Source organism: Dryobates pubescens, chromosome 31, assembly GCF_014839835.1.
Source record: "Dryobates pubescens isolate bDryPub1 chromosome 31, bDryPub1.pri, whole genome shotgun sequence".
NCBI lineage: Eukaryota > Metazoa > Chordata > Aves > Piciformes > Picidae > Dryobates > Dryobates pubescens.
In genome coordinates this window covers 8,735,793-8,763,089 of record NC_071642.1, presented here as the reverse complement: position 1 = coordinate 8,763,089, position 27,297 = coordinate 8,735,793, and the positions used below count along the sequence as shown (strand labels likewise).

Below are 27,297 nucleotides of genomic sequence, written 5' to 3'. Positions count from 1 at the left end.
GGATGAGGAAGAAGTTCTTCAGTACTCTGAAAGAGGTTGCCCAGGCAGGTTGTGGATGCCAGGCTGGATGAGGCCTTGAGCAGGCTGGGCTGGTGGGAGGTGTCCCTGCCCATGGCAGGGGGTTGGAGGAGGATGAGCTTTTAGGTCCCTTCCAACCTGAGCCAGTCTATGATCTGTGACAGCTAAGGTGCACTCTGAGGGGTTTGCAAGGCAATGCCCTTCCTGTGCAGTCACACCTCCCTCTCCAAAACGATTGTGGAGCCCAGCACTGCAAACCCAACACCCCAGGATTAAGATGATGAGAGCTTTACTTCACATTCAAGCAGCCCAGGAACAGCTCTGCAGTCCCTGCTCAAGCCTCAGCACAGGAGCTCAGACTTCTGATCTGTGAGAGCAAACCTGAGTATATCCTCAGAGCTGCACTGGGACTTCAAATCAAGACATATGGACAGATGCTCTTGACTGAAACCCAGCTTAAAGTGGGGAGTGTGTCTGTGAGAGCTGGCACTGCCCTTAACCACTTCATGTGCAGTGATTCACACAGACGCTTCAGAGCCAGGCTTGGCAGCCTGCTTGCGAGGCACAAGGAGCATGCTGGAGCTGCACTCTCTTTATCCCCACAGGGTGCTACAACTGCCCTGGCTGTTCTTGGCTTGCAGCAGCCTTCCCCCTGCTCTGAAGATCAGCTCAGACTCTTCTCTGCACACAGTCAGCAAGCTTGTGGCAGCGTCTGTAAGGCCCTGTGGGAAGAGCGGCAGCAGCTGAGTGCTGTGGGTGCTGCGCCGGGCTGAGCAGCCCCTAGAGGAGGCAACGCTGATCAAAGCCTAGGTCAGCTCCAAGAGGCAAAGAAATGTCAGCCAAGCATCATGACTCAAATCCAGCAGGAAAATTATTTTCCCAACTTTAAATTGAAACATCTGTAAGGAACAAACAGCAACCAACACAATCAATTCTGTACAGAAAGGAGAATCTCTGTTTCCCCCCTCCACACCCATGGCTTTGTGCCTCAAATACCTGATTGCAACAGGTACAGAGAGAGCCAGGAGTTATTTGTTAACACTTCCAAACAGAAGGTTGGGTGACTCAGAAGCAGGGCTGGGAGAAGAGTACCCAAGGACTGAAGGAACCAGGCCGGTCTGAGCTGCTGGCAAGTGAGGAGAAAGAAGGTTTGCAGGAGCAAGGTTACACAGGAACTGTCAAGTGGAAAACAGAGAGAGAGAGAAAATCAACAGCTGAGAATTGCAAAGCATTAGAAGAGTTTGAAAGGCAGAGTAAGGAAAACACACTCAAAATAAGGAGGGCTGTAAGAGTACCCACGAATCCCCTGTCAGTCCTCTGCTCCCTGCCCCTCTCTCATTCCAAGGTCTGCTCCTCTAACAGAGAGCATTTTTCTCCTGGAGTCCCTGCCAGGGCTAATGAGCACAGCACTGAGAGCTGAGATTTTCCCAAGTGTTTCCCCTCTCCACTGATGAACATCTCCTTTAGCAGGAGATTCTTTGCACATCTTTCCAATTTCCCCTTCAGATTCTCTGCCCCTCTCCCCCAGCATCCCCAAAAGTCTCAGTGCATCTTTCTCCTCACTGCCTTGCAGCAGTGGAGTGGAAGATGAGGACACCTGCAGCCTCCAACCCAAACCCTTCCACGAGTCTATCATTCTGTGAAGCAGCCAAATGAGCTGGAGAACAAATGCACGAAAAATACCATCAATACTTTCAGGGGTTTTGAAACTGAACTAAAGCCTCACCTGACTAAGTCTGAAATTCATGATGATGAAGTGGTAGAAAGCAACCCTGAAGAAAAGGACTTGGGGGTGCTGGTGGGGGAGAAGCTGGCCAGGAGCAGGCAGTGGGAGCTGGCAGCACAGAAGGCAAATCACAGCCTGGGCTGCATCCAAAGCAGTGCTGCCAGCAGAACCAGAGAGGTGATTCTGCCACTTTGCTCTGTTCTGGGGAGACCTCACCTGGAGTACTGCATCCAGGTCTGGAGCCCTCAACACAGGAAGGACCTGGACCTGATGGAGAGGCTCCAGAGGAGGCCACAAAAATGATCAGGGGGTTAGAGCACCTTTGCTGTGAGGACAAGCTGAGGGAGTTTAGCCTGGAGAAGAGAAGGCTCCAGGCTTCTCCAGGAGACCTAATAGCAGCCTTCCAGTACCTGAAGGGGGCTACAGGAAGGCTGGAGAGAGACTGTCTGCAAAGGCAGGACAGGACAAGTGGCAGTGGCTTCACACTAGAGAAGGGCAGATTTAGGTTGGATATCAGGAAGAGGTTCTGCACTATAAGGGTGGTGGAACACTGGAACAGGTTGCCTGGGGAGGTGCTTGAGGCCCCATCCCTGGAGATATTCAGAATAAGACTTGCCAAGGCCCTGATCCAGTTGAGGATGTCCCTGCTGAGTGTGGGGAGGTCAGACTGGATGAGCTTTGGAGGTCCCTTCCTGGGACCAGTCTGTGATTCTATGACTTGTATGCAGCCCTTTGCAAACACCCATGCTGTGAGCCAGCTTGGGTGGGGGTGGAACAGCAGGTGTCTCAGTTAGGTGATACAGAGCTGCCTTCCAATCCAATCCAGTCCAGTTCAGTCCAATCCACTTTACACGACTACAAACTACATGTCCAATGTAGATGACTACAAAAAGTTGGCCTCACTACCTTTTTACAGTGCCAACTGCAACATTTCTTTTGATTTAGGATAATCACAAGTTTCCAATGCTCCAAGCACCCACTCTGGCTTCAAGGGAAAACCAGGCAGCAGTGACTATTGCAAAAGAATCTCTTGATGTGCCTTCCTCACCAGGAAAACACATTCAAGAAGGACTTCAGCACATCCATTGTAGGAGATTTCAACAGATCTTCTGTTCTCTTATTCCTCAAGGACTGACTGCACAGCCTTGTGTGGGCTGGAGGTGCACTTCATCCACTGCAGGCTGGCTCCCCAGGAAAGCAAAATCCCATCCAGGAGCAGTGAGGCAATCCCCAGCTGAGCACCAAAGTGCTGCACAGGTGCTGATGGGAGAGCTGACTCCACAGCCTCATTTTCCTAGGCAGAACTTCCACACTGCTGGGTTCCTTGGCAACTAACTGCAGGCCCATGGGTGCAGCTGGTCTGGGCACCCATGCAGAGAAGGGTCTGAAGCAGCAGTCTCCTGCTGCACTCTTTGGGGCTCCAGCTCTGCTCCAGCTCCATGCAGGCTCCTGCAGGGCTCTCTTGCTCCTGTTGTATTCTCTGGAGCTCCAGCTCTGCTCCAGCTCCATGCAGGCTCCTGTGGGGATCTCTTGCTCCTGTTGTAGTCTCTGGGGCTCCAGCTCTGCTCCAGCTCCATGCAGGCTCCTGTGGGGATCTCTTGCTCCTGTTGTAGTCTCTGGGGCTCCAGCTCTGCTCCAGCTCCATGCAGGCTCCTGCAGGGCTCTCTTGCTCCTGTTGTAGTCTCTGGGGCTCCAGCTCTGCTCCAGCTCCATGCAGGCTCCTGTGGGGATCTCTTGCTCCTATTGTAGTCTCTGGGGCTCCAGCTCTACTCCAGCTCCATGCAGGCTCCTGTGGGGATCTCTTGCTCCTGTTGTAGTCTCTGGAGCTCCAGCTCTGCTCCAGCTCCATGCAGGCTCCTGTGGGGATCTCTTGCTCCTGTTGTAGTCTCTGGGGCTCCAGCTCTGCTCCAGCTCCATGCAGGCTCCTGTGGGGATCTCTTGCTCCTGTTGTAGTCTCTGGGGCTCCAGCTCTGCTCCAGCTCCATGCAGGCTCCTGCAGGGCTCTCTTGTTCATACTTCTTGAGACAGCAGCCAAAGCCTGCAGCACATCCTTGTGGGAGCATGGCTTCACCTGTCACACTCTCTATGGGACACAACTGAACTCCTGTGGCCCTATTGCCTTAAAGGCCAAGAGTGGCCCTGCAGGTCACCTGGGCCCTGTTAGAAACCAGAGGCAGGAGGGCAGAGCAATGCTCAGAAGCTTCCTTTGGGCAGGCTGCTCCACAAGCCTGCAGACAGATGGCTTCACCACAGCACCTGCATATTTCTTACATTATTTTTTTCACCAACTTTGGGAATTCTAATTAGCAAAGAGGATGCTGAAGTTTAACAGCAGCTGACTGCCCGAGCAGAGCTCTGAGCCTAGATGCTCATCAGCAGGCTCTGCTGAAGCATTAAATAACAAAGTCTGTTGCCAATTAGAAGGCAGCAATTTATTTATGATGTGTTTGCTGGCCAGTAATATCTGCATGAGCTAAGCAAAATCAATCTGTGTAAGGCTTTTTTTTTTTTTTCAGAGATGCATTTGAGGGCAAAAGGAAGTAGAAAATGTGATCATGAACACCACCAAAGGTAAGGGGAAACACTCTGCAGCTGAGACTGGAGCTGCTGACTTTCTCTCTGGTCTCTCTAGACAGCCTGGCTCTGACAGAAGACAGATTCAGGATATCTGTGTGAAGCTCCTGCTCTGAATTGCCCCCTGGAGATCTCAGCCTTCCTTCCTGGCTGCAGAACTCCAAGAGCCCAGCTTGCTGACCCTGGGCAGCTCAGACTCCACGCTAGCAGACGGCTGGCCCAGACGCTGTCTGCAGCCCAGATTTTGCACATCCAGGACGTGCCTTGCAAAGCAAGTAAGATCCTCTCACCTCTCTCCCCCATCCATGGAGTCTCTCAGCACCAGAGTATCCATTTGCAGCTGCAGCCTGAGCATCCAAGCTCAGGATGATCAAAGCATCACTCCCATGCTCTGTGTGACGTTCACACCAAGCTCTCACAGAAGTCACCAGGCTGCACGCACCCAGCACTGCAGCTTGGCCCAGAGAACATTTGTGGGACAGCAGGATCTGGAGACAGGCTAAAACCTCTGGGGTGAAGCAGTGCTGAGCTGCCACAGCAACTGGAAGGGCTGAAAATGGCCCAGGGCAGGTGGACACCCCTGCAGGTGCTCCAGGAGGAGTGCACAGGAGAGGGCAGCTTCCAAGGATGAGTTGTTTGCACACTTCATACAGAGAGGAGAGTCCCACAGGCTAGTTCACACTGCTCCATGTCTTAGGTATCACAACTGCTTCAACAGGCTTCCTGCAGCTCCCTCAGCATCCTTACTAAAGGACTGCAACTCTGAGATCAGCTCTGAGCCAGTGCCACTGCTTCACACATGGCAAGGAGCAGGGAGGTTGCTTGTCCCAAGGAACTGCTCTTTCAATCAGTTTCTGTCAAAGCAAAGCAGTGACACTTTGACTTCCACCTTTCCTCCTAACAGACTCAACATTCCCATTAACCATGGGGGAAGCAGAAGTTTTAGCACTTTCAGGGAGAAAAAAGCAATTGTTTGCTTGATGAAAAGAGAATCACAGAATCAGAGAACTGTTTGAGCTGGAAAAGCCTCTGAGAGCATCCAGCCCAGCCAGCAACCCAGCACCACCATGGACACCAAACCATGGCCCCAAGGGCCATAGCCACAGGTTTCTGGAACAACTCCAGGGCTGGGGACTCCACCACCTCCCTGGGCAGCCTGGGCCAGTCCCTGACCACTCTTGCAGCAAAGAATTTTTCCTCATCTCCAACCTAAGCCTCCCCTGGCACAATTTCAGGCCATTGCCTCTTGTTCTGCCACCTGAGACTAGAGAGAAGAGCCCAGCCCCCACCTGGCTCCAACCTCCTGTCAGGGAGCTGTAGAGAGCAATGAGGTCTCTTCTTAAACACCTCTTCTCCAGACTGAGCTCCCTCAGCTGCTCCTCCCCAGCCCTGTTCTCCAGACCCTTCTCCAGCATTGGAACTTATAGGAGAGAAAGGCCCAAAGCCTGCAGTGCTCTGAGTACCTTCAGCTCTCACTAGAGTCATGGTTTTAAGCATGACTTCAGCATGGGACTCTATTTTCACAACCTCCAGGTCTGAATATCCTGGTGGTGCTCAGTGGGTGGCAGTCCCCCCCTGAAAGCACCAAGCAGATCCCCTTGCAGCTGCTAACTCAAAACTTGCTGTCCCCCCAGAAGAGGAAGGGCATGTGAGGCAGCGGTATGAAACATCTGCAGCCCCAGCACCCTGCTCAACATCTCTGCTCAGCAGATGGAGAGGCCCAGCAAAGGCCAGCCTTAAGCTCCACTATTGCCAGCTCCCACTCTCTTCCTCATTCCAGAGGGACTTCTAAGTCCCCTACTTCTGCACACACAGAGGGTGGAAAAAGATCTACTGCTTAGGACAAGGGGAAGAGGGAAGAGTCTGGCCACCTCAGCAGGAATACAGGAATTCAAACCCCATCAGTGCAGACCAGGACAGACTGAGATCTTCACATCTCTAGAGTGACTTCAAACACTTATGTCCCCCAGGGCTGTCTTCATTTCATCTTTCCTTCCCCTGTTGTATCAACCAGGAGCTGGGAGCCCAACCAACCTCCTCTGCACATGGCTGAGCATCCTTGCTGCGTCTTACACAGCAACTGAAAGAAGGTTCCCAACCTCAGGGCTCTTTCACCACTGAAATTCTGTCCTGGGGACACAAATGCTGTGTTTGCTCTCTGGACAACAAGGACAAGAACAGAAGGAATGAGGGAGCTGATTTTCCAGCTACAGCAGGACTCTACACATCCTTTGTTCTTCTACAGAGTGATTTACATCCTTCTGGCCACTCCTTTTACACATCTTATGTCTACCCAGCCTATGGCAGTCACTCTGCTCAAAGCCAAGTGACAGATCAAGTCACAGATTCATTACTGCACAGGGACACTTCCCTGCAAGCCTCCTTTCCAGGGCTGGTAAATCTCTCACCAGTCAGCTGCAGTGTTCCTGAGGAGGTTCCTGAAGGCTGAAGTCTTCCAGGGAGGCAGAACTGCTGCTGGAATTCATTAAAAACAGCTGCAAAGGGAATGCAGGGCTGGGAGGCTTTGTGTTGTTTTGTTGCTTCCCTCAATGCCATGCACCTGAGTGTCCAAGGCAGCTGAGGCAGCAGCCCCACACTTGCCCAGTGCCAGGAAAAGCAATTAGCAAGGGATTGTATTCCATCTCCATGTGAGAGCACAGGGGAATGGAGAGCCTGTGCCAAAGGAACACTTTGGCTTGGTACTGCCTGGTCAGAATACTGTGTACCCCTGCAAGCAGAAATCTGAGCCCCCCTGGGGACCCTGCCCTGCCCAGCTTCCAGTTGGGTCTTTCATCTGTGTTTGATCAGCTGAAAAGCCTATAGCAAAGCAAACACAACACCTGTCCTTGAGAGGGTTTCCCATCCCTCTTTGTAGCCATGGGAGACAATTTGATTGGAACAGTTCTGGGATATGACTGAGCAAGAGCAACAGCAAAAAGCTACCTGGGAGCTGCCTGCTCCCCAGTGAACCCCTGACACATTGTATGCTGCTGATGCACAAACCAGCTGGCCTGTGGTGCCCATCCTGCTCCTAGCTGAGACAGTATTAGGCTGCTCAGAGCATGAGCTAGAAGGAGGAAAGCTTCATCAGGCATCTTTGTTTCCCAGTAAAGACCTTGAAGCCATGGGGAGGGAACCAATCCATGCCCTGTCTTGGTTAGCTGTGCTGCTGGCTCTGGGATGAGCCAGCTCGGAGACCCAGCACTCCAGGCAGGAGCTGATCAATCTGAATGGGAAAAGTAGGACTGGAGGGGGAAAATAGAGCAGAAAGCAGAGTCTGGGGGAGTTTGGCACACTTAGCAGGATCCCTTCCCCCATTCTAAGGAGATGAGCAGTGCAGCACATCCATCAGGACAGAATGGAAGGAATATGGGGACCAAAGAGTGCCCTAACCCTTCATACAAGATGAGCTCTAACATCCAGGCACAGCTCCAGGCTGGGGGCAGAGTGGGTTGAGAGCAGCCCTGAAGAAAGAGCCTTGGGGGTGCTGGGTGCTGAGCAGCTCCCCAGGAGCCAGCAGTGCCTCCTGCAGCCCAAAGGCAGCTGTGTGCTGGGCTGCAGCCAGAGCAGGGTGGGCAGCAGGGCAGCAGAGGGGATTCTGCCCCTGGGCTCTGCTCTGCTCACACCTCACCTCCAATCCTGCCTCTAGCTCTGAGGTCCCCATCAGGAGAAGGACACAGAGCTGTGGAGTGAGGCCAGAGGAGGCCACAAAGATGCTCCAAGGGCTGGAGCAGCTCTGCTGGGAGCACAGGCTGAGGGAGCTGGGGCTGTGCAGCCTGCAGAGGAGAAGGCTCCAGGGGGACCTCAGAGCTGCCTGCCAGGACCTGAAGGGACCCTGCAGGAAGGCTGCAGAGAGACTTCTCCTGAGGGTGTCTAGAGCCAGGCCAAGGGGGAATGGTTTGAAGCTGAGGCAGAGCAGGGTTAGAGTGGAGCTGAGGAAGAAGTTGTTCAGTGTGAGGGTGGTGAGAGCCTGGCCCAGGCTGCCCAGGGAGGCTGTGGCTGCCTCCTGCCTGGGGGTGTTGAAGGCCAGGCTGGATGAGTCCTTGAGCAGCTGAGTGTAGTTGAGAGGTGTCCCTGCCCATGGCAGGGGGGTGGAGGAGATGATCTCTGAGGTCCCTTCCAGCCTGAGCCATTCCAGGATTCTGTGATCTCTGCTCTCCCAGTCCAGGGCAGGCATTTTCAAGCTGGCACCATGTACTTAGGCCATTCAGTTACTTCCCATCAAGGAGGGAGGCACACAAAGGTGCTGTTTGAGCTTCAATCTTCCTCTAGTGTGTCTTACTGACAAACTCTACCTTGAAGCAGCAGTTTTAGCACAAAGGCCACTTTTTCTGGACCAAATGTTTAAGTGATTTATTAGCACTCAGCAGGTCCTTGAGGGGCATGGTTTAACAGTGCACTTGGTAGTGAACTTGATAATCCTCAAGGCCTTTTCCAGCCTCAACAATTCCATGATTCTATGAGAACCAAACCTTCAGCTGTGCAAGCAAACACCAAGGACCATGCAGAGGCTGCAAGCACAATACTTACAGAGTCGATGATGCCCTGGAGGGCCTCAAAGCCATCGTTCACAGGGAAGACATGATCTCTGCTGTCAGCAATTCTAGCCAGCTGGCAGGGGGGCAGAAGGAAACAAAACAGAAATGCAGAGAATGAGATAAATTAGCCAGAAGGCAGCAAATGAATTCAGCAATTAAAGCAAATCCTCCATAGTCAATTATTAAAGGCTCCCTTAAGTCTGAAGACAGGGCAGAGAGTGGCTTTCACTGCTGCCCAGAGCCTAACAGCTTTGATTGCAAAACCTGTGCCCCACAGGACTGCAGATCACCAGCACAGGGAGTGCCCAGCCCAGCAGTAGTGTGAAAGTCACTACTGCAGCAAAGTGCTTCCCACTCAGCACTGAAACCAGGGAACTAACCAAACCAGTTCAGTGTTTTCACATCTAGAGAAGACTGATGCAGATGAGGTGACAGGATGAGAGGGGTTGGAGTGAAGCTTGAGGAGGGAAGATCAGGAAGAAATTCCTTAGAGCAGCATTCCAGTACCTGAAGGGGCTCCAGGAGAGCCTTTGGACAAGGGCTGGGAGTGCCAGGCTGAGGGACAAAGGCTTTGAGCTGGGAGAGGGGAGATTGGGACTGGAGATGAGGAAGAAATTGTTGAGAATGAGGGTGGGGAGAGCCTGGCACAGGCTGCCCAGGGAGGCTGTGGATGATCTTCAAGGCACTTTCCAACCCTAAGCACTCTATGAATCTGTGACATTGTGCCCCATCTGCAGGTACAGGCCTGATTCACCCCTCCTGGCAAGACAGAGATTTGACTCTTTGTCCTAGGGTCAACCATTAGAGAGCCAAAAAGAAGAAATCATGGGTGATGGGGGAAGGAGGGAGAAGAAGATCCTTTGGAAGCCTACATGACAAGGAAGAGAACCATCCATGAGTTAGTGGTAAGATAAGGGGAACCAGCACAGCATCTTTGAAGGGCTACATGCAGGTTCCCTTTGTGGATGGCATGCTAAGGGTTAAGGCAAAAACCTAAGCCCAGTTCAGAAGTAATGAGCTCTCCATGCATCTGCTGGAGCAGGATCAGGTTTTACTGCTGCAAGGCCACGGCAGAGGCAGCATCCACCCAGCAGGCCTCTGGCGTTTCCTGTAGCACTGCAAAGCAGCCACAGATTCCTCCCTGAGCCCTGCTGGCTCCACCTTGGCAGCTCCTCACTCACAACTCCAACTTCTCAAGCAAGCCCCCGAGCTGCCAGCCTCCTGGTTTGCATCCAGGCAGCTCTCCCCTGCCTGCTCTGAGGAGAGAGGTAAAGCTGCTTGCTGCTTGTTGGCCAAGACACAGCAGCCTCTCTAAACCAGGATCTTTACAGCTGCCTCAACTCCTTCCCCAGAGCTGTCCTCCTAGTGCACTCTGGGGGCTGTTGTGGGCTGGATTGGACCACCCAACAGGTTGGACATTTACCCCAAGGAGTAAGTTTACCACCACTTTACCACCAGAATTTGGAAGTTAAATGAAATTCTGTTTACAAAAGTAGACTAAACATAAAAGTATAAAAGGCAATAAACAGCTACAAATATTTACAGTTCAATAGCAGCACAATACCTCCCTGTACAATAATTCAGCTCTCTTTCTCTCCCTGAACACCCCCCAACCCCTCTAGACACAAAGCCCAAAGGGCTCTATTACAGCCAGCCCCACTTGTCTCTACCTCCCTGTACCACTGCAAACCCAAAAAGGTCAGGCAGGCAGCATGCAAGGTCCCAGGCAGAACAGAGAAGCAAGAAGCAGCCCAGAGAGAGAGAAAAACAAACTTGTGCTGCGAAACATAACAAATTCTGCAGCCCAATGGGGTCAGATGAACTCCTCTGGCACTACTCTGGGTCCAACCCCTAAAGACTTGAACCCTCTGGAAAACCTGATTTCCAGTTAAGCATAGTGCTAAAATGGTAACAGGGGTTCAGACACACTCATCTAATTCCACTTCATTCCTTCAGCATCTAAATGACTTCAGGGAGGCTGGAACTGGGTGATCTTTAATGCTCCTTCCAAGCCAACCCATTCCATGGATCTGTGGTACTGGTGCCACTAACGAAGCTCTTTGCTTTTGCACATCAAGAAAGCAAAGCTGGACTGAAACTGAACTGTTATATGGCAACACCTTAGTCTTAGGGGGGAAAAACAAAGTCCCCACAACAAGCTTCATCCAGACTGATTTGCTGTTCCTCATGTGCCTGCTGCTCTGCTTTTCTCTACCATGAGCAAGAGTTCTTGTGGGACAATTCTCATGTAAGATTTACCATGAGGGTGGAGGAACGCTGCAACAGGTTGCCCAGGGAGGTAGTTCACCCGGGATCAGAGGATGTTAGGGGTTGGAAGGGACCTCTGAAGATCATCAAGTCCAACCCCCTCTGCCAGAGCAGGACCATAGAATCTATTGCAACCCATCCTTGGGGATATTCAAGATCAGACTTGATAGGGCTCTAATCTAGTGCAGGATGTCCCTGCTCACTACAGGTAACCTTTGGAGGTCCCTTCCAACCCAAACCATTCTATGATTCTATGATTTAGAAAGAAAGGGGAATAAACCCAACAGCAGGCACTCACTTCAGACTATCAAACAGTCAGCAGAAGGAGCACTTGAGAAGGTGATTCAGGAGTGTGTGTCTGTGTGCCTCTGTGCATGTGTGTTTGTGTGTGTCTCTGTATGTCTGTGTGCCTCTGTGTATGTGTTTGTGCCTCTGTGCCTCTGTGCATGTGTGTTTGTGTGTGTCTGTGTGCCTCTGTGTGTGTGTCTGTGTGCCTCTGTGCATGTGTGTGTGTGTGCCTCTGTGTGTGTGTCTGTGTGCCTCTGTGCATGTGTGTTTGTGTGTGTCTGTGCATGTGTGTTTGACTCTGTGTGTGTGTCTGTGTGCCTCTGTGTGTGTGTCTGTGTGCCTCTGTGCACGTGTGTGTGTGTGCCTCTGTGTGTGTGTCTGTGTGCCTCTGTGCATGTGTGTTTGTGTGTCTCTGTGCATGTGTGTTTGACTCTGTGTGTGTGTCTGTGTGCCTCTGTGCACGTGTGTGTGTGTGCCTCTGTGTGTGTGTCTGTGTGCCTCTGTGCATGTGTGTTTGTGTGTCTCTGTGCATACGTGTGTGTCTGTGTGCCTCTGTGTGTGTGTCTGTGTGCCTCTGTGTGTGTGTGTGCCTCTGTGTGTGTGTGTGCCTCTGTGTGTGTGTCTGTGTGCCTCTGTGTGTGTGTGTGCCTCTGTGTGTGTGTGTGCCTCTGTGTGTGTGTCTGTGTGCCTCTGTGCATGTGTGTTTGTGTGTCTCTGTGCATGTGTGTTTGACTCTGTGTGTGTGTCTGTGTGCCTCTGTGCACGTGTGTGTGTGTGTGCCTCTGTGTGTGTGTGTCTGTGTGCCTCTGTGCATGTGTGTTTGTGTGTCTCTGTGCATGTGTGTTTGACTCTGTGTGTGTGTCTGTGTGCCTCTGTGTGTGTGTGTGCCTCTGTGTGTGTGTGTGCCTCTGTGTGTGTGTCTGTGTGCCTCTGTGCATGTGTGTTTGTGTGTCTCTGTGCATGTGTGTTTGACTCTGTGTGTGTGTCTGTGTGCCTCTGTGCACGTGTGTGTGTGTGTGCCTCTGTGTGTGTGTGTGTGTGTGCCTCTGTGCACGTGTGTGTGTGTGCCTCTGTGTGTGTGTCTGTGTGCCTCTGTGCATGTGTGTTTGTGTGTCTCTGTGCATGTGTGTTTGACTCTGTGTGTGTGTCTGTGTGCCTCTGTGCATCTGTGTCTGTGTGCCTCTGTGCATGTGTGTTTGTGTGTCTCTGTGCATGTGTGTTTGACTCTGTGTGTGTGTCTGTGTGCCTCTGTGCATCTGTGTCTGTGTGCCTCTGTGCATGTGTGTTTGTGTGTGTGCCTCTGTGCACGTGTGTGTATGTGTGCCTCTGTGTGTGTGTCTGTGTGCCTCTGTGCATGTGTGTCTGTGTGCATGTGTGTTTGTGTGTGTGCCTCTGTGCGTGTGTCTGTTTGTCTCTGTGCATACGTGTGTGTCTGTGTGCCTCTGTGTGTGTGTGTCTGTGTGTTTGTGTGTGTGTGTGTGTTGAACATGCACCTTTGCCAAGTACCTCAGCAAGCCCTGGGGCCTCCTTTACCTGAGTCTCATTGAAGTCTTTCACACCAACACAATACACTGTGGCTCCCAGGTCCCGCGACCGATTAGCCTGGAAAAGGAGAGCAGGGGAAGGTGAATGCAAGGCTGATGGACTGCAAGTGTCTGAAAAGTCTTAATCACAAATGTAGTCCTTTTTTTTCCCCTGGGGGGGTGGGGGTGTTTGCCAAAACAGAGCTTTAAAAGCTTTCCTCCCTGATTCTGCAGGAACAGGTTTCATCTGCTGCTAGAGGAGTTGTTTGCTCAGCAAAGCAGAACTCAGCATGCTTGGGTTTAATGCCCTCACATTTCCTTGTCCATTTTCATTTCATCATTTAGGACAAACCCCAGTATAACAGCAAACTGAACCTTTCAGGGTGCTTTTTGTTTCAGACATGTGCCTAGACTCATGATATGAAGAGACTTTGAGAGGTGATGGCCTCAACAAGGAAGAAGCTGGAGTGAAATTGGACATCATGAAGAAATTCTTCCCCATGAGGGTAGTGAGGCACTGGAACAGGCTGCCCAGGGAAGTTGTCAAGGACTCAAGCCTAGACATATTCAAAACCAGGCTGGATGAGGCCTTGAGCAACCTGGGCTGGTGGGAGGTGTCCCTGCCCATGGCAGGAGGGTGGCACTGGATGACCTTTAAGGTCCCTTCCAGCCCAAATCATTCCATGACTCCAAAGGTCTCTGATCTGTCACAGAGCTGTGTCACTCCCACTCTCTACACAGCATCTCCTACTAATAAAGGGAGGGCATTCATAGGCTTGATTTTTCCAGATGAAGTTGTATTTACTATCCCAAAAGTAACTGTTCTAAAGGCTCTGGCCTGCAGCAGTGTGAACGAAGTCATTTAACCATGTTTCATCAGAGGAGGAACAGCTGACCCAAACCCCATTCCCAGCACAGATGGCAGCAAGCCAGATTCTATCAGAGGACTGCAGGAGCTCAAACTGTTGAAGAGCAAAGTGCTTCAAAGTGCTTCATCATTCCAGTTCCACACTGAGAAACCCAAACCCAAACAATTCAAGCAACTGCCAGTGTCAGAGCTGAGTTGGAGGTCTTGGTTCTAGCGGCTCACTCACTGCTCCTCCCCAAACCAAAACAAACACAGCCTCTCAACTTCTTCATTCAACTCTACAACTTGCTGTTCTTGTGGGTTTTTTGATATCAGAAGGGAAGAAAAAGGAGGTGGAGAGTCAGGAGGGGCACTCAAAGGTTCCTGCCATTTGTTTGTGCTGCAGCAATTCCGAGTTCGTCCTCCAAACCCCATTCTTTGTTGTTATTGGATTTAAAGCTGCACTTTGGACAGACCGAGAGGAAAATATTCTGCCCATGACAAATGTGTGTAAGAAAAGCACCTTCCAACTTTAGGTCATCTTAATTGGGCTGACTGACAGGTGAAAATTGGTTCATCTCTGCAGAGGTGGCTATCAAAAGGCCATCAGGAGGAACACTACACAGCAAAGCTTTCAAGTGCCCAAGCTGCTGTTTATCCATCATTTTGCACAGCAGCTGGCTCGGTTAAGGAGGGCTTGAAAGCACATCCCTGAGTCCTGGAAACACTGGTGGAAAAGTTTGGGGCTGATCATCTGAAAGGCTTTCTGATGTGACAGGAGATTACAGCAACACTCATCCCCTTTCTGCAGCCTTTCTGTGAAGGAAGAAAAGCGAAGGGAGAAGATTCAGGTATTTCCTGGGAGAATCTAACAAACATTGAGACTGCTCAGCTGTGAGCTATTCCTTCCTCAGGCTTCCTTTTGACTGGAAGTTCACACCCCCCTCCTTCTCTATGAACAGTCTGAGTTGGGATGAGTCAGAAGCATTGCTGCTGTTAATGTTTATCTTTAAGATTCCCATCCACAGAGTGAAGATTTGCTACCAGAGGAAAATGGTTTCCCTTTTTTTTAGCCCTCAGAGCAGCAGGCCCAGACACTTCACTGTCTCCTTGGCTAACAGTGTGCAGCACACTCACCTCCCTCTCAGAGTAGAAGAACAGATCCTCATGGAGCTCTCCATCTGTCAGTGCAATGATGACACTTGCAGTCCTGTAACCTAAACACACAAACTTCTTCATCTCTTGGGTTTGAGTTGTATTTGCTATACCAGCCCACAAAGCCCCCTGCTAGTGACCTGTCAGCACCACAAGGACCAGGAGCAGTGGATGCCAAGGCCATGTCCTTACCTCTCAATTAGCTTTAGCAGACATGAATTTCTGCACCTTCCCCACTCAGACACCTGCCCTCCATGCCAGCTTTCTACCTCTCTCCTTTTTGTCTGACAGCCCCTCCTAACTGCTTCAGTATTTCAGACCAGGAGACTAGGCTGCAGCCACCAAGAATCCCAGGCAAGGTCATCCTAGTTTTTTCCCCTGTCAATTCAAGAGGCTCAGAGATAGTTTTTCTTGTTTGCTTCAGCTTGGGCTAAAAAACTCAGTTGGGATTTCAACAGCTGTGGTAGGAAAATGGACTAAAATCTTCCACCTTTCTATGTATCTTATTTCAGCAGCAGTTAAACCTTGCAGCCTTCCCCTTGTGTTGATTATAGCTTGGGTTTTGCAAGTTTCAGTTTGTTTTCAGGAGTGGCCAAATAGAATTAATTCCTCTTTCTGACAGGGGACTCTGCAAGTACAATCACTCATAGGAAAGAGAAAGGCTCAGTGTGCCAAGGTGTCTGCAATATCAACTTCTCATTCTTCAACCCTCTAGGCCATCTTCCTGCCACTCTGGGCAGCTGTGCCTTCAAAAAGCTGCTGCTGAAGAGACAAAAATCCAAACAAGAAACTCCTCCAATGACTGCAGGGCAGAGATCTGACAATTTATGTTCTTGGTGCCACTTAGAAGTGCCCAGTTCTAAATATTGCAGTACTGATGCACTAAGTGCCTGATAAACTGTAAGCAACACACAGGGTCATTCATGTTGCAGATGCCTAACTCAAGTGCATGGTAGGTAAATGGAGGAGGGTGAGCACTTCTTGTACAACCTTAGGAGCCCCAAGCACCTCCAGAGATGCCTTTCCCCCTCTACTGACTACATCAGAAGCCTTTGGCCCTACAACCTTAGGAGCCCAAAGCACCTCCAGAGATACCTGACTACTACACCTTCAGAGATGCCTTTCCCCCTCCATTGACTACTTCAGGGAGCCTTTGGACCTACAACTTTAGGAGCCCAAAGCACCTCCAGAGATACCTGACTACTTCACCTTCAGAGATGCCTTTCCCCCTCCATTGACTACTTCAGGGAGCCTTTGGACCCACAGCAGGTAGTATAAAAACTGCAGGTGGTATAAACTCCTCTTAGTGGAGCAAAACCAAACACACAGAACAAATAAAAGGCCAATTAGGTCACCATTCAGACTTGAGGACCCACCTGCCTACTGCTTACATGGGACATGAACAGCAGCAGGTAAAAGCATCATCCACCCCAAAGCAAACTGCTTTAGCTGTCTGCTCCATTCTGCTGCAGTCACATTCCACAGCTGAGTCCCAAAGCTCTGTGGACTTCAGTCACTGCTTCTTTTTGCTCATAAGCAGCCCTTTAGGACTGCTTATGAACAAAACCTTTAGGACTGGCTTTGAACTCCAACAGCTGGCTGCTAGCCTTTGACTTCCAAGCAGCAATGTTTCTATTTCTGCTTCAGGCTTTGCAGTGCAGAACATTTGTCTTTTCCTTCCTTATAATTAATACAAACCTATTTCCTCCCCCCAGTTGTCTGCACTTCTACTACTGGATTTAATAACTGCTTATTAAACCCCCCTTTTCCCTAACAGCATCTGCACACACTCCTGTTTCAGAAGGAAGAAGAAACGGCTGCCTGAGTCCCCAGGCAAAAAGAACAGGGCATGGGTCAGTTTGAGGCTGTGGGTGCCTTTAAGAACCACAAAGTTACAGACCTCCAGAGGGGTTAGAGGGGTCCAGGAGGTGGACCAGAAAAGTGTAATCTGATGTCTTTCATTCCCATCAATCCTGCATCCCCATAAAACTGGCTGCAAAGTCAATTTTCTTCCCCTTTCCCCCTCCCTCTCTCCTCCTGGGAAGGACATGCAGGTTCTTCTCTCTCTTGCTGGGGGAGTGAGGTTTGGTGTTGGCCTTGGCACCGCTGCCCATTAGGCCTGGAGTGGCTTAATTTGGGCCTGGAGATGCCAAGATGAATTTGTGCTGCATCACAATGGTGTTGGTAGGGAAGGTAGAGAGGTCTGGTAGGGAGGGGGCATGAAGGCTTGGGTTTGTTGGCCTCCTTTAAAGGGAGGTTTGTGTAAAGCTTCGGCTTCATGAGCTTCTGTGTTAAGCCCAGACTATGGATTTTGGTGTATTTTATGTCCTTTGTACCGTTGTATATAGTTGTGAATTGCCTTTCCATGCAAACTTCCCAACCCTCTCCAACCCTTTGTGTGAGCAGTTTGGTTTTGTTTTGCCCCTTTTGGAGCAAAAGAGCAATCTGCCTGCTCATTAAACCACGACAAGGTACCAGACAGCCACCCTGAGCCAGCCTGGCTTCTCACTTCTGGCCTGACACACTCCTATCCCAGCTCTGGATCATTAGCCCCCCATTCAACTCCCCTGAGTGCACTGCATCCCTGCAAGGACAGGAGCCACCCCCCACCATTCCCACAGGGAAGCTGCATTTCAAATCTATTGATCAGTCAAAAAGAAAGAGGGAGAGAAAAGAAAACAACAATTTGAAGGATCAAGGAAGTCTCTCACCATGAACATTTTCATAGTAAATCTGCTCACTTGCCTGCAATTAAATCAGAAGATCATTAGCAATGCATTTACAGTAATACTTTGTGGGCATCCATGCATGCACCAGAAAGAAGAGGAGGAGAAGAGGGCAGTGAGGATGTCATGTTTGGAGTCTGCACGTAACCTCTGCTTTCAGAGGCATCTGCTCCACAGAACCATGGTCCAGCTGTGTTACTTCGAGGTCTTATCTAAGATAACTCAAGATATCTAAGATAACTTCAAGGTCTTATCTAAGATAACTCAGTCAAACCCTAAGGCCATTGGCCAGCATTAATGTAGCCTCCCACAGTTCTGCTACCTGAAGATGTCACTCACCTCCCTCTTTAGAGGAATGTCACAGGTCTTTTGATAGATTCCCTGGCACCTCAAGATCAGCTCTAGCAGCAGATAAACCAACTGCAGAGAGGCATTTTGATGCTTCTGCAATTTTTATGTCTTTATTATTGTGACATTCTGTTGGTGTCATTAGTTTGATGTCATTATGCTTCTGGTATTTTTATGCTGCTTTGCAGGGCAAATGCCTCAGTGTGCATCAATTCAAAACTAAAAAGAGGCCACCCTGACTGTGTTTGGCTCATCAATTCCATTTCTGTCCTGAATTTGAAGGGAGGTTTTTGGTCTGGGCTTTGGTTCTGGACTCCAAGTGAAGAGCCAGCCTCTCTGTCAGGTCAGCTGAATGTTTGCTGTGTGTTCACAAACATTTTCAACAGGCTGCCAGCTCCACACTCCTCCCAAATGCATGTGAAGCACAGGGGTGGGAGTGGGTTCAGGAGTTCAGGTCTATAGAAACTCCTGAGCATGTAAAATACACAGAAGGAGAAGATCAGAGCAGGCAATAACTTCTGTGCAGTATTATTTATCTGTTAGTGAGAAGAGGCTAGAGCCAAGGCCTCAGCCTCCACCCAACTCCAATAAGCCACTACAGCACCCGTGCAGAACAGCTTTTGTTCCACGTGGGACTGCAATGCCAAAGCTTCCTGCATTGCCCTAAGCTGAGAAGGCAGCTCCCCCATATGAGCTGAAGGCAAAAAGGAAGATCAGCAGCAGGGCTGGCAGCTGCCTCCTACCAGCTCCAACAACCTCTGCACTCTTCAGTGCACCTCTTGCCTAGAAGGGAAATGGCCCTGCTTACCTACCAGAGATTTCCTAACCAGATTCCTTAGTTCAGCCCTTCCTGAGGAGCACCCAGACCCAGTTTAGAGGCAGGGCAGCATGCAGCCAGTTACCCTTTCAAATCCTTCATGCATGTAGGTGTCGCCTCCTGGAAGGACTTTCTGCAGCTCTTCCAGACCCTGCCGGATCTGTTCCCTGAAAGGAGGCAGATCCCCTGTTAGATCCCAGATCAAACTTGTCAGGAGCTGATAGCCAGGTGAAGAATGCATGGCAGAACCAGGCACAGAGCGGGGAAAAGGATTTAACCCAGTATTTCTATAGGGCAAGGAGATGTTACAGGCTAAGGTGATGTCTGGGTAGAGACCTTCCCAAGGCAGTGGAACACAGCAGATGTGCTCCCAGTTCCCATGGCCTGGGGAAAGCATCACAACAGCAGCAGCTCCTAGGTCAGTGTCTGCACAGTTCTTCCTGTGTATCCTTGCCCAGATGGAGTAGCAGAGCAGCTGACTTGCACCTGGCTCACTTTCCACTCATGCTGGATGACTTTACTCTGGAGACATGCAAACCCCATCAACAGGTACAAACTGGAGCCCAGGAGGTTCCACCTCAACATCAGGAGAAACTTCTTTGTTGTGAGGGTGGCAGAGCCCTGGAGCAGGCTGCCCAGAGAGGTTGTGGAGTCTCCTTCTCTACAGACTTTCAAAACCCATCTGGATTTATTCCTGGGTGACCTGCCCCAGGTGATACTGCTCTGGCAGGGAGGTTGGACTCAATGATCTCTGGAGGTCCCTTCCAGCCCCTACCACTCTGTGATTCTGTGACTCTCTGATTCTGTGACACAAAAAATGACCCTGGCAGCAGCTCCAGCTTATTTGGCCATCACACCTTCAGGTCCCATTCAAACTGGCTTGAAGATTAAACCCCTTCCCCATAGCTCACTGATTCAGAGGATCTGTTTTCATCTTCTCCACAACCCCCAGGCACAGTGACAGACTAACTGGGGTTTGGGTATCCACTTGTCCCACTGAGCTGCAGACACAAAACTCTGGAAGCCAATTACAGGCCAGAAGACTTCAGTCCCTAGATAAAACCCTGCAGTGGGGGAAGGGTGTGTGTGTGTCTCTCTCTCTGAGCATTTCCAGTCTTACTGGGAAGCAGCTTTAAGCCACTGCATGCGGGACTGCACCGACAGTGCAAGAGCAAAGCACAGAAGACAGTTTTGCTCCTGTGTTTTTTACCTGCTTCAGAAAGCCCCAGCTGGTGTGACCCTCACATGATTCATCTGCCAGCTGTGAGTGCAGCAGTGTTAACATCATCCAGCCTGCAGAGCAGGAGCTCCCACGGGGCTGCTTTTGCAGTAGGTTGAATGCTCAAACATTCAGGAACTCATTCTGAACCCTGATAGCCCAAAACTCCTGAGCCACTCAGCTGTGCCTCACAGGTGGGCAGACATTCCCTGCCTTCAGCAAGACAAGGCAGAGAAGGTTTTGCCATTGCTCCTGTAAGAAGGTGTTAACTAAAGGAACAGAGTGAAGCTCGCACCTTGTTTGTCAGTCCTCCAGTAAGAACCAGCAGCTCTCCAGTCAGCTGCCTTTAGACTAATACCACATCAATATCGTGTTCCCAGCCAGGCTTCCTAGGACAGCTGGATAAATATGAAATACATTTCCATGGGGAAGCACTCAAAGGAAACAGTTAAGTCTCACAGCTTAGAGCTTGAACAGAGCAGAGGTTTTTGCATTGGAGGAGTGCTCACAGGGTGGGAGACAGAAAGAGGCAGGCAGCAGGTTTCCCTCTGGCACCCAGTCAGGGGTGGTTTGCTCTCTTTCCACCCAAGCAACGTGCAGCCTGCTGGGTTTGATGGCAGCTTTTCAAGGCTGGTATGCCTGTGGCCTGCTCTTTGGCAGAGTGGCTAGCTCCTGAGTTGTTGCTCTATAGGAGCTGCTCTGGTATGCAGCTCCATGGCCATCCAAGATGTAAAACACATGCTGGCTTGCACAGCCTTCACATGTGGTACATATATTTTTTGCTCCACGTGGCAATGAAGTTAGCAGAGGAAGCAAAAGCCATGGAAGGACCTCATCCAGCTCTCCTTCAAGCCAGAGTTAAAAAGAAATACAATAAAAATCCATCCCATAGATTTTTCTGGGATTTACTTGGGGATCCAGAAGGGGATGAGAAGAATGTGCTTCAGAGCCATGGCAACCAAGCTGTCCCTGCCAAAAAGCACAGTCCCTTGCAACCCATCTTCAATGCTGTTTGCCTACAAGGTAGGTTCAGACCTCCTAAGCAATGCTGTTCACCTCCACCTCAAGAGTGTGGTATCAGCAGCAGCTGGCCAGGCTGTTTGGATGGGAAGGGAGTTTCACAGAATCACAGAATGGTGGAGGTTGGAAGGGACCTCTGGAGAGCAGCCAGTCCAGCCCCCCTGCTGACAGGTTTGCCCAGGCCAGGCTGCACAGGAACATGCCCAGGTGGGTTTTACAAGCCTGCAGGGAAGGAGACTCCACAACCTCTCTGGGCAGCCTGCTCCAGGGCTCCAGCACCCTCAAAGTATTTTTCCCTTAAGTTCAAGTGAAGCCTCCTGGGTTCCAGCTTGTCTCCACTGCCCCTTGTCCTGCCACTGGCCACCAGTGAACAAAAGCCCAGTCCCACCCTCACAACCTCCACCCTTAAGATCTCTGTAGGCATCTGCAAGTCCCCTCTGGGGCTGGTCTTCTCCAGGCTCAACAGCCCCTGGGCTCTCAGCCTTTGCTCTTCACAGAGATGCTCCAGCTCCTTAATCATCCTGTGGCCCTCTGTTGGACTCTCTCCAATAGTTCTCTGTCCCTCTTGAACTGGGGAGTCTAGAACTGAACCTAGGACTCCAGATGTGGCTTCAGCAGGGCAGAGCAGAGGGGCAGAAGAACATTCCTCGACCTGCTGCTGGCCACACTCTTCTTCATGCCCCCTGAACACCATTGAGGCCTTCTTGGGCACGAGGGCACATTGCTGGCTCCTGAACATTTTCTTGTCCCCCAGGTCCTTCTCCATGGAGCTGCTTGTCAGCAGGCAGCCCCTCATTTGTAGTGCTGCAGGAGGTTGTTCCTCCCCAGCTGCAGGACCCTGCACTTGTCCTAGTTGAACTCATGAGGTTCACCTCTGCCCAACTCTCCAGCCTGCCCCAATCACCTGCTTGCAGAAGAAAGTCCCTAGCAATGTTTCCAAGTCAGTAAGGCTCTTGTTCCCCAACAGCAGCCTGAAAACCTGGGCAAGGCATGTTTTCTCTCAGTGAAAGCAGCTTGAAACCTTTAATTGCTGACAGGAAGACATTTAGAAGTTAAAATGAAGAAGGCAACCTCTGCCTTAAGAGGCCTGAATGCATTCCAGCAGAGAGTGTGGAAATGGGTAGGTGACTCAAACAGTTAAACTGGAAACACACAGGAGCACTGCTCACACTGCACTGGAAATCACTGAGGAAGGAAGGCTACAAGGACACAAAAGCTGCTGCACACTTTTAAATCTCCTCTTACCTGTCTTCTGTCAACCTCATCAGGATTGTCCCTCGAGTGGAAAAAACAATGAAGGACATCCTCAGCTGAGGGCTGCAGAAAGGGAGGGGAAAAAAGGCAAAAGGGAATTATTTTGGAGCTCCAGACCAGAGCTTACAGACTCTGTGACACCAAACACACAGTGCTGTGACTGCTCTCTGCAGTCCGACTCCACAGGCTGAGGCAGCACTGAGCACTGGAAGATTCTCTGCCCTGAGCAAACCAGGAGGAATCCTTCTAGAAGAAGATGTAGGGAGCACCTTAGGATTGCCAAGGCAGAAAGGCCTCCATGCAGCCTGGGGTCACTATGGAGAGGAAGGAAGGCTGCTCCTCATAACACATCACACACTGGCCTGGGGGATTCCTCATCCAAGGTATTCAGTGCCTGAAAGCAGACTCAGTTCCTCCCAGTACCTCAAAATCTCTTCCCAGTGTTCCTGGTAACACCCAGTGCTGCCCAGTCTCTCCCAGCATGCCCCCAGTGTCTTCCCAATGCTTCCAGTGCTCCCAGGGTGACCCCAGTGCCCCCCAGTCCCTCACTCCCAGTAACTCCAGTGCTCCCAGTAATACCCAGTGACCTTCCAGTCCCCAAACCTCTGTACCTCAGGCAGCAGCCAGCCACCTCCAACAAGGGGATTCCTTCCCCACAAAGCCAGGATTTGATCCATGGGAGGCAGGCAGGGAAAAAGTGAACAATTAGCTGATCTACTCCTACCTGCTGCATGGCAGCAGCCTGGGGCCAGCAGTCAATGGGAGGGGCTGAGGAAAGCATTGAGAGCTGCTCTGCACCACAGGAGTGGCCTCAGCACCTGTGAGCAGCTGAGAGCAGCCTGCAGGCACTGGCAGCCCTCTCCCTGGGGCAGAGCTCCCTGCAGCCCTTTTCTTACCTGATGAACTTGTGGGCCAAGTGCTCCACAAAGTGATAGATTTCATTCCAGTGGTGCAGGACACTTCCTGATCTAAGGAGACAACCAGGACAGGAGAGATTAGTTGAATTGCTGCTGTTGGGGTTTTCCCAGCCTCATGTTTCCTTGTGCATTGCTCAGTCACTTCTTTGGTTGAACACTCACTGCCCACAGCCTTCCTCTGAAGATCCATTGAACTGTAACTGACAGCTCCTACCTGACTGTGGAAGGCAAAATTCATTCACATTCCAGGCAAGTGCTGGGAGTAACACTGCAGTGACCCCAGACATCCAGCACAGCTTTACACAGCAAACCCTGAGTGAAGAGCTGGCTCTGGGCAGCATTTTAGATTCACAGAACCACATAGTGTCAGGGGTTGGAAGGGACCTCTGGAAATCATCCAGTCCAAGCCCCTGCCAGAGCAGGGTCACCCAGGGCAGGGCACACAGAACACATCCAGGAGGGTTTGGAAGCTCTCCAGAGGAGACTCCACAACCTCCCTGGGCAGCCTGCTCCAGACTCTGGCACCCTCACAGGGACAAAGTTTTCCCTTCTCTTCCCCTGGCACCTCCTCTGCTCCAGCTTGCCCCCAGTGCCCCTTGGCCTGGCCTTGGCCATCCCTGAGCAGAGCCTGGCTCCAGCCCTGCACATCTTCATCCCCAGCAATGAGGGCAGCCCTCAGGCTGCTCTGCTCCAAGCTCCAAGCCCCAGCTCCCTCAGCCTGGCCATACAGGGAGATGTTCCACTGCCTGCAGCAGCTTTGGGGCTCTGGGATGGACTCTCACAAGCAGTTCCTGAGGTCCTTCTTGAGCTGAGGACCCAGAACTGGCTACAATATTCCAGATGTGGCCTCACCAGGGCAGAGGAGATGGGGAGGAGAACCTCTCTGGACCTACCAACCATACTCCTCCTAATCCACCCCAGGATGGCCTTGGCCTTCTTGGCCACAAGGGCACATTGCTGGCTCATTGGCATCCTTCTGGCCACCAGGACCTGCAGGTCCCTTTCCCCTATGCTGATCTCCAACAGGTCAGTCCCCAACCTCTGCTGGTCCCTGGGGTTGTTCTTTCCCAGATGTAAGACTCTAACCTTGTCCTTGTTGGATTTCCTTTGTTTCCTCCCCAGGGCAGCCTGGGCAGTGCTGAATGGCAGCACTCCCACTGCTTGGTGCTTGCTGACATTGCAGTGCCTGCCCTGCCACAGCCACAGCACCGTGCAGAGCCTTCAGCTCAGCAGCGTTTTGAGACTCAAATGCAATTGGAGGAGCAGATGATTAAACTTCCCTGGCATTTGCTCTGTGCTAGAGACTATGAAAAGTGAAATACCTTAGCTCCACATCTTGGCAGTTCTGCCTAATTCTTTCACATTTTAATTGAAGGCAGAGCATTAATTTCACTCCTCAGGAAAACAATTCACTGAGTACATTCATAGGCTCAGAATCCCAGCATGGCTCAGGTTGGAAGGGACCTCAGAGATCATCTGCTCCAACCTCCCCACCATGGGCAGGGACAGCTCTCAGCTACACTCAGCTGCTCAAGGCCTCATCCAGCCTGGCCTTCAATACCCCCAGGCAGGAGGCAGCCACAGCCTCCCTGGGCAGCCTGTGCCAGACTCTCACCACCCTCACACTGAACAACTTCTTCCTCAGCTCCACTCTAACCCTGCTCTGCCTCAGCTTCAAACCATTCCCCCTTGGCCTGGCTCTAGACACCCTCAGGAGAAGTCTCTCTGCAGCCTTCCTGCAGGATCCCTTCAGCTCCTGGCAGGCAGCTCTGAGGTCCCCCTGGAGCCTTCTCCTCTGCAGGCTGCACAGCCCCAGCTCCCTCAGCCTGTGCTCCCAGCAGAGCTGCTCCAGCCCTTGGAGCATCTTTGTGGCCTCCTCTGGCCTCACTCCACAGCTCTGTGTCCTCCTCCTGCTAGGGACAGCAGAGCTGGATGCAGGATTGGAGGTGAGGTGTGAGCAGAGCAGAGCCCAGGGGCAGAATCCCCTCTCCTGCCCTGCTGCCCACCTTGCTCTGGCTGCAGCCCAGCGCCCAGCTGCCTTTGGGCTGCAGGAGGCACTGCTGGCTCCTGGGGAGCTGCTCAGCACCCAGCACCCCCAAGGCTCTTTCTTCAGATTGGATTTTTGATTCTTTATATTGTAGGAACCAAGAAAAAAAAAAAAAAGGTTAATCAGCCTCTTTCAGCACTAAATGTCCCTTCTGGCACAAACACTTCCATGAATCCTGGAATAGTAACATTGGGAAATAATTCCTTCCTGGAGCTGGAAAATCAATCTGTCAGCACTTAATTGATTGAGTGCAATTAAAAATGCTTACAGAGGAAGCTCCAGCTCTGATGGAGCCTTCACTGATCTGCAGCCTGGGGAAGCAAAGATGAACATCTCAGGAGATGTCTTTTCCACTTCACAAAAAGGAAAGGCCCCTGACTCTTGCACCTTGGAGCTGAGAATGCAGTGGATAGGCTCAGCCCTGCAGTGCACACCAGCCCCAGCCTGGCTGCAGGCAGCAGCACATCAGTGCCTGCCAGCACAGCAAGCAGCCCAAGCACTGCCCTCATCTCCATAGACCTGATTCTCATTTCCAGCCTTGGCCTTTCCCACCTGCTCTGGGATTCTTGAAGCTTTTCTTTCTCTGTATGACTTTAGTATGTCCAAAGACAGACTTAGATGGCCTGCAGTGAGGACCCTTGCAGACTTACAAGAGCCTATGGTCCATGTGAAAAACCCTCCAGCCCTGCAGGGAACCCTCCAGCCCTCGTTGCACAAAGGACTTGGCACCAAATGCACCTCTGGAAAGACAACAGCAGAGGAAGCCCTGGTTTGTCCATGGCTTTCAGGGATGGACTGCAGAGGAGACTCAGTCATAAGCCAATATTAACAGTGCTGGATTACATTTTGGCTCTGTTTCATCATCATCATCATCAGGCCCTGAAATCATTACTTGTGCTCCAGGAAATGTGTATCAGAGCAGAGCAAAGAAACACCAACAGCAAAGCAAAGCAGACAGAGTGGGAAGATTGGTGTTTGGTAATAGATAATAGGTGAGCTGTGAAGAGGAGGCTGAGGGGAGACCTCATTGATCTCTACAGCTGGAGCTGGGTGGGGGTTGGCCTCTGCTCTTTGATAGCAGGTGACAGGACCATAGTAAATGGCTCCAAGCTGCACCAGGGGAGGTTCAGGATGGATGTTAGGAAATATTTCTTCACTGAAAGGGTTCTCAAACATTGGAATGCTCTGCCCAGGGCAGTACTTGAGTCACCATCCCTGAGGGTGTTCCAGCAGTGTGGAGCTGGTTCTTAGGGACATGGTTTAGTGGTGACCCTGGGTGGAGGGTTGGACTGGATGAGCTTGGAGGTCTGTTCCAAGCAGACCTATTCTGTGATTCTGAGTCTGTGATTCTGTACATCAGGACTTGCTCTCAAACAGGAAAATTAACCCCTGCTGCATCCAAACTGCAAACTGACAGAGCAGACACAAAATACTCAGCCCTAGGTGCAAATTCCTCTTGGGTCTATGGGGTAACTCTGAGCCATTGAATGCAAAAGCCCTGCAGGGCCCAACAGTGCCAAATGGCTCAAATGATTTCTGAGAAGTGGCTTGAAGTTAGGCATTTATTGTCTTTAAATTGTGGGGGATAAAATAAATGCATCAGCCTCCAGGAGACAGAGGAAGCCCAGGCTTTGTTGACCATAAACCAGTCCCTACCTCCTCCAGGGCCATGCATGCTGCTTTAGACCACACATGCACCCCTAAGTAACCCACACCTCATGGAAGTTTCACATCTTGCCTGAACCATCTGGTGGCAGTCAGGAACTCAGGACCCTTTCACAAGCACACCCTAACCAACCTTCCCCTAACCATGAGGTTAAATGACCAGACTGCAGCTCTTGTTGAGGGAGAACTTAGCTCTCAGTCTCTGCCAAGAGGGAAGCTTTGGCTTGCTTCTGCTTCCAACAGGACGCTGCCCCAGCGTCACAGAATGGGTTGGGTTGGAAGGGACCTCAAAGCTCATCCAGTTCCAACCCCCTGCCATGGGCAGGGACACCTCTCACCAGCCCAGG

General features: G+C 51.2%; 1 protein-coding gene across 1 annotated transcript in view; it reads right to left on the bottom strand.

Moving 5' to 3' along the window:
- ANTXR1 (ANTXR cell adhesion molecule 1) overlaps positions 1-27,297 on the bottom strand; it is a 126,840-nt gene that overhangs the window by 88,737 nt on the left and 10,806 nt on the right. The window contains exons 2-8 of the mRNA XM_009900581.2: positions 23,218-23,289; positions 22,313-22,384; positions 18,914-18,995; positions 17,649-17,682; positions 14,920-14,999; positions 12,946-13,014; positions 8,849-8,929 (exon numbers count right to left, since the gene is read on the bottom strand). Coding sequence (XP_009898883.2) covers positions 8,849-8,929; positions 12,946-13,014; positions 14,920-14,999; positions 17,649-17,682; positions 18,914-18,995; positions 22,313-22,384; positions 23,218-23,289 — 490 coding nt within the window. The remainder of the gene's footprint in view (positions 1-8,848; positions 8,930-12,945; positions 13,015-14,919; positions 15,000-17,648; positions 17,683-18,913; positions 18,996-22,312; positions 22,385-23,217; positions 23,290-27,297) is intronic.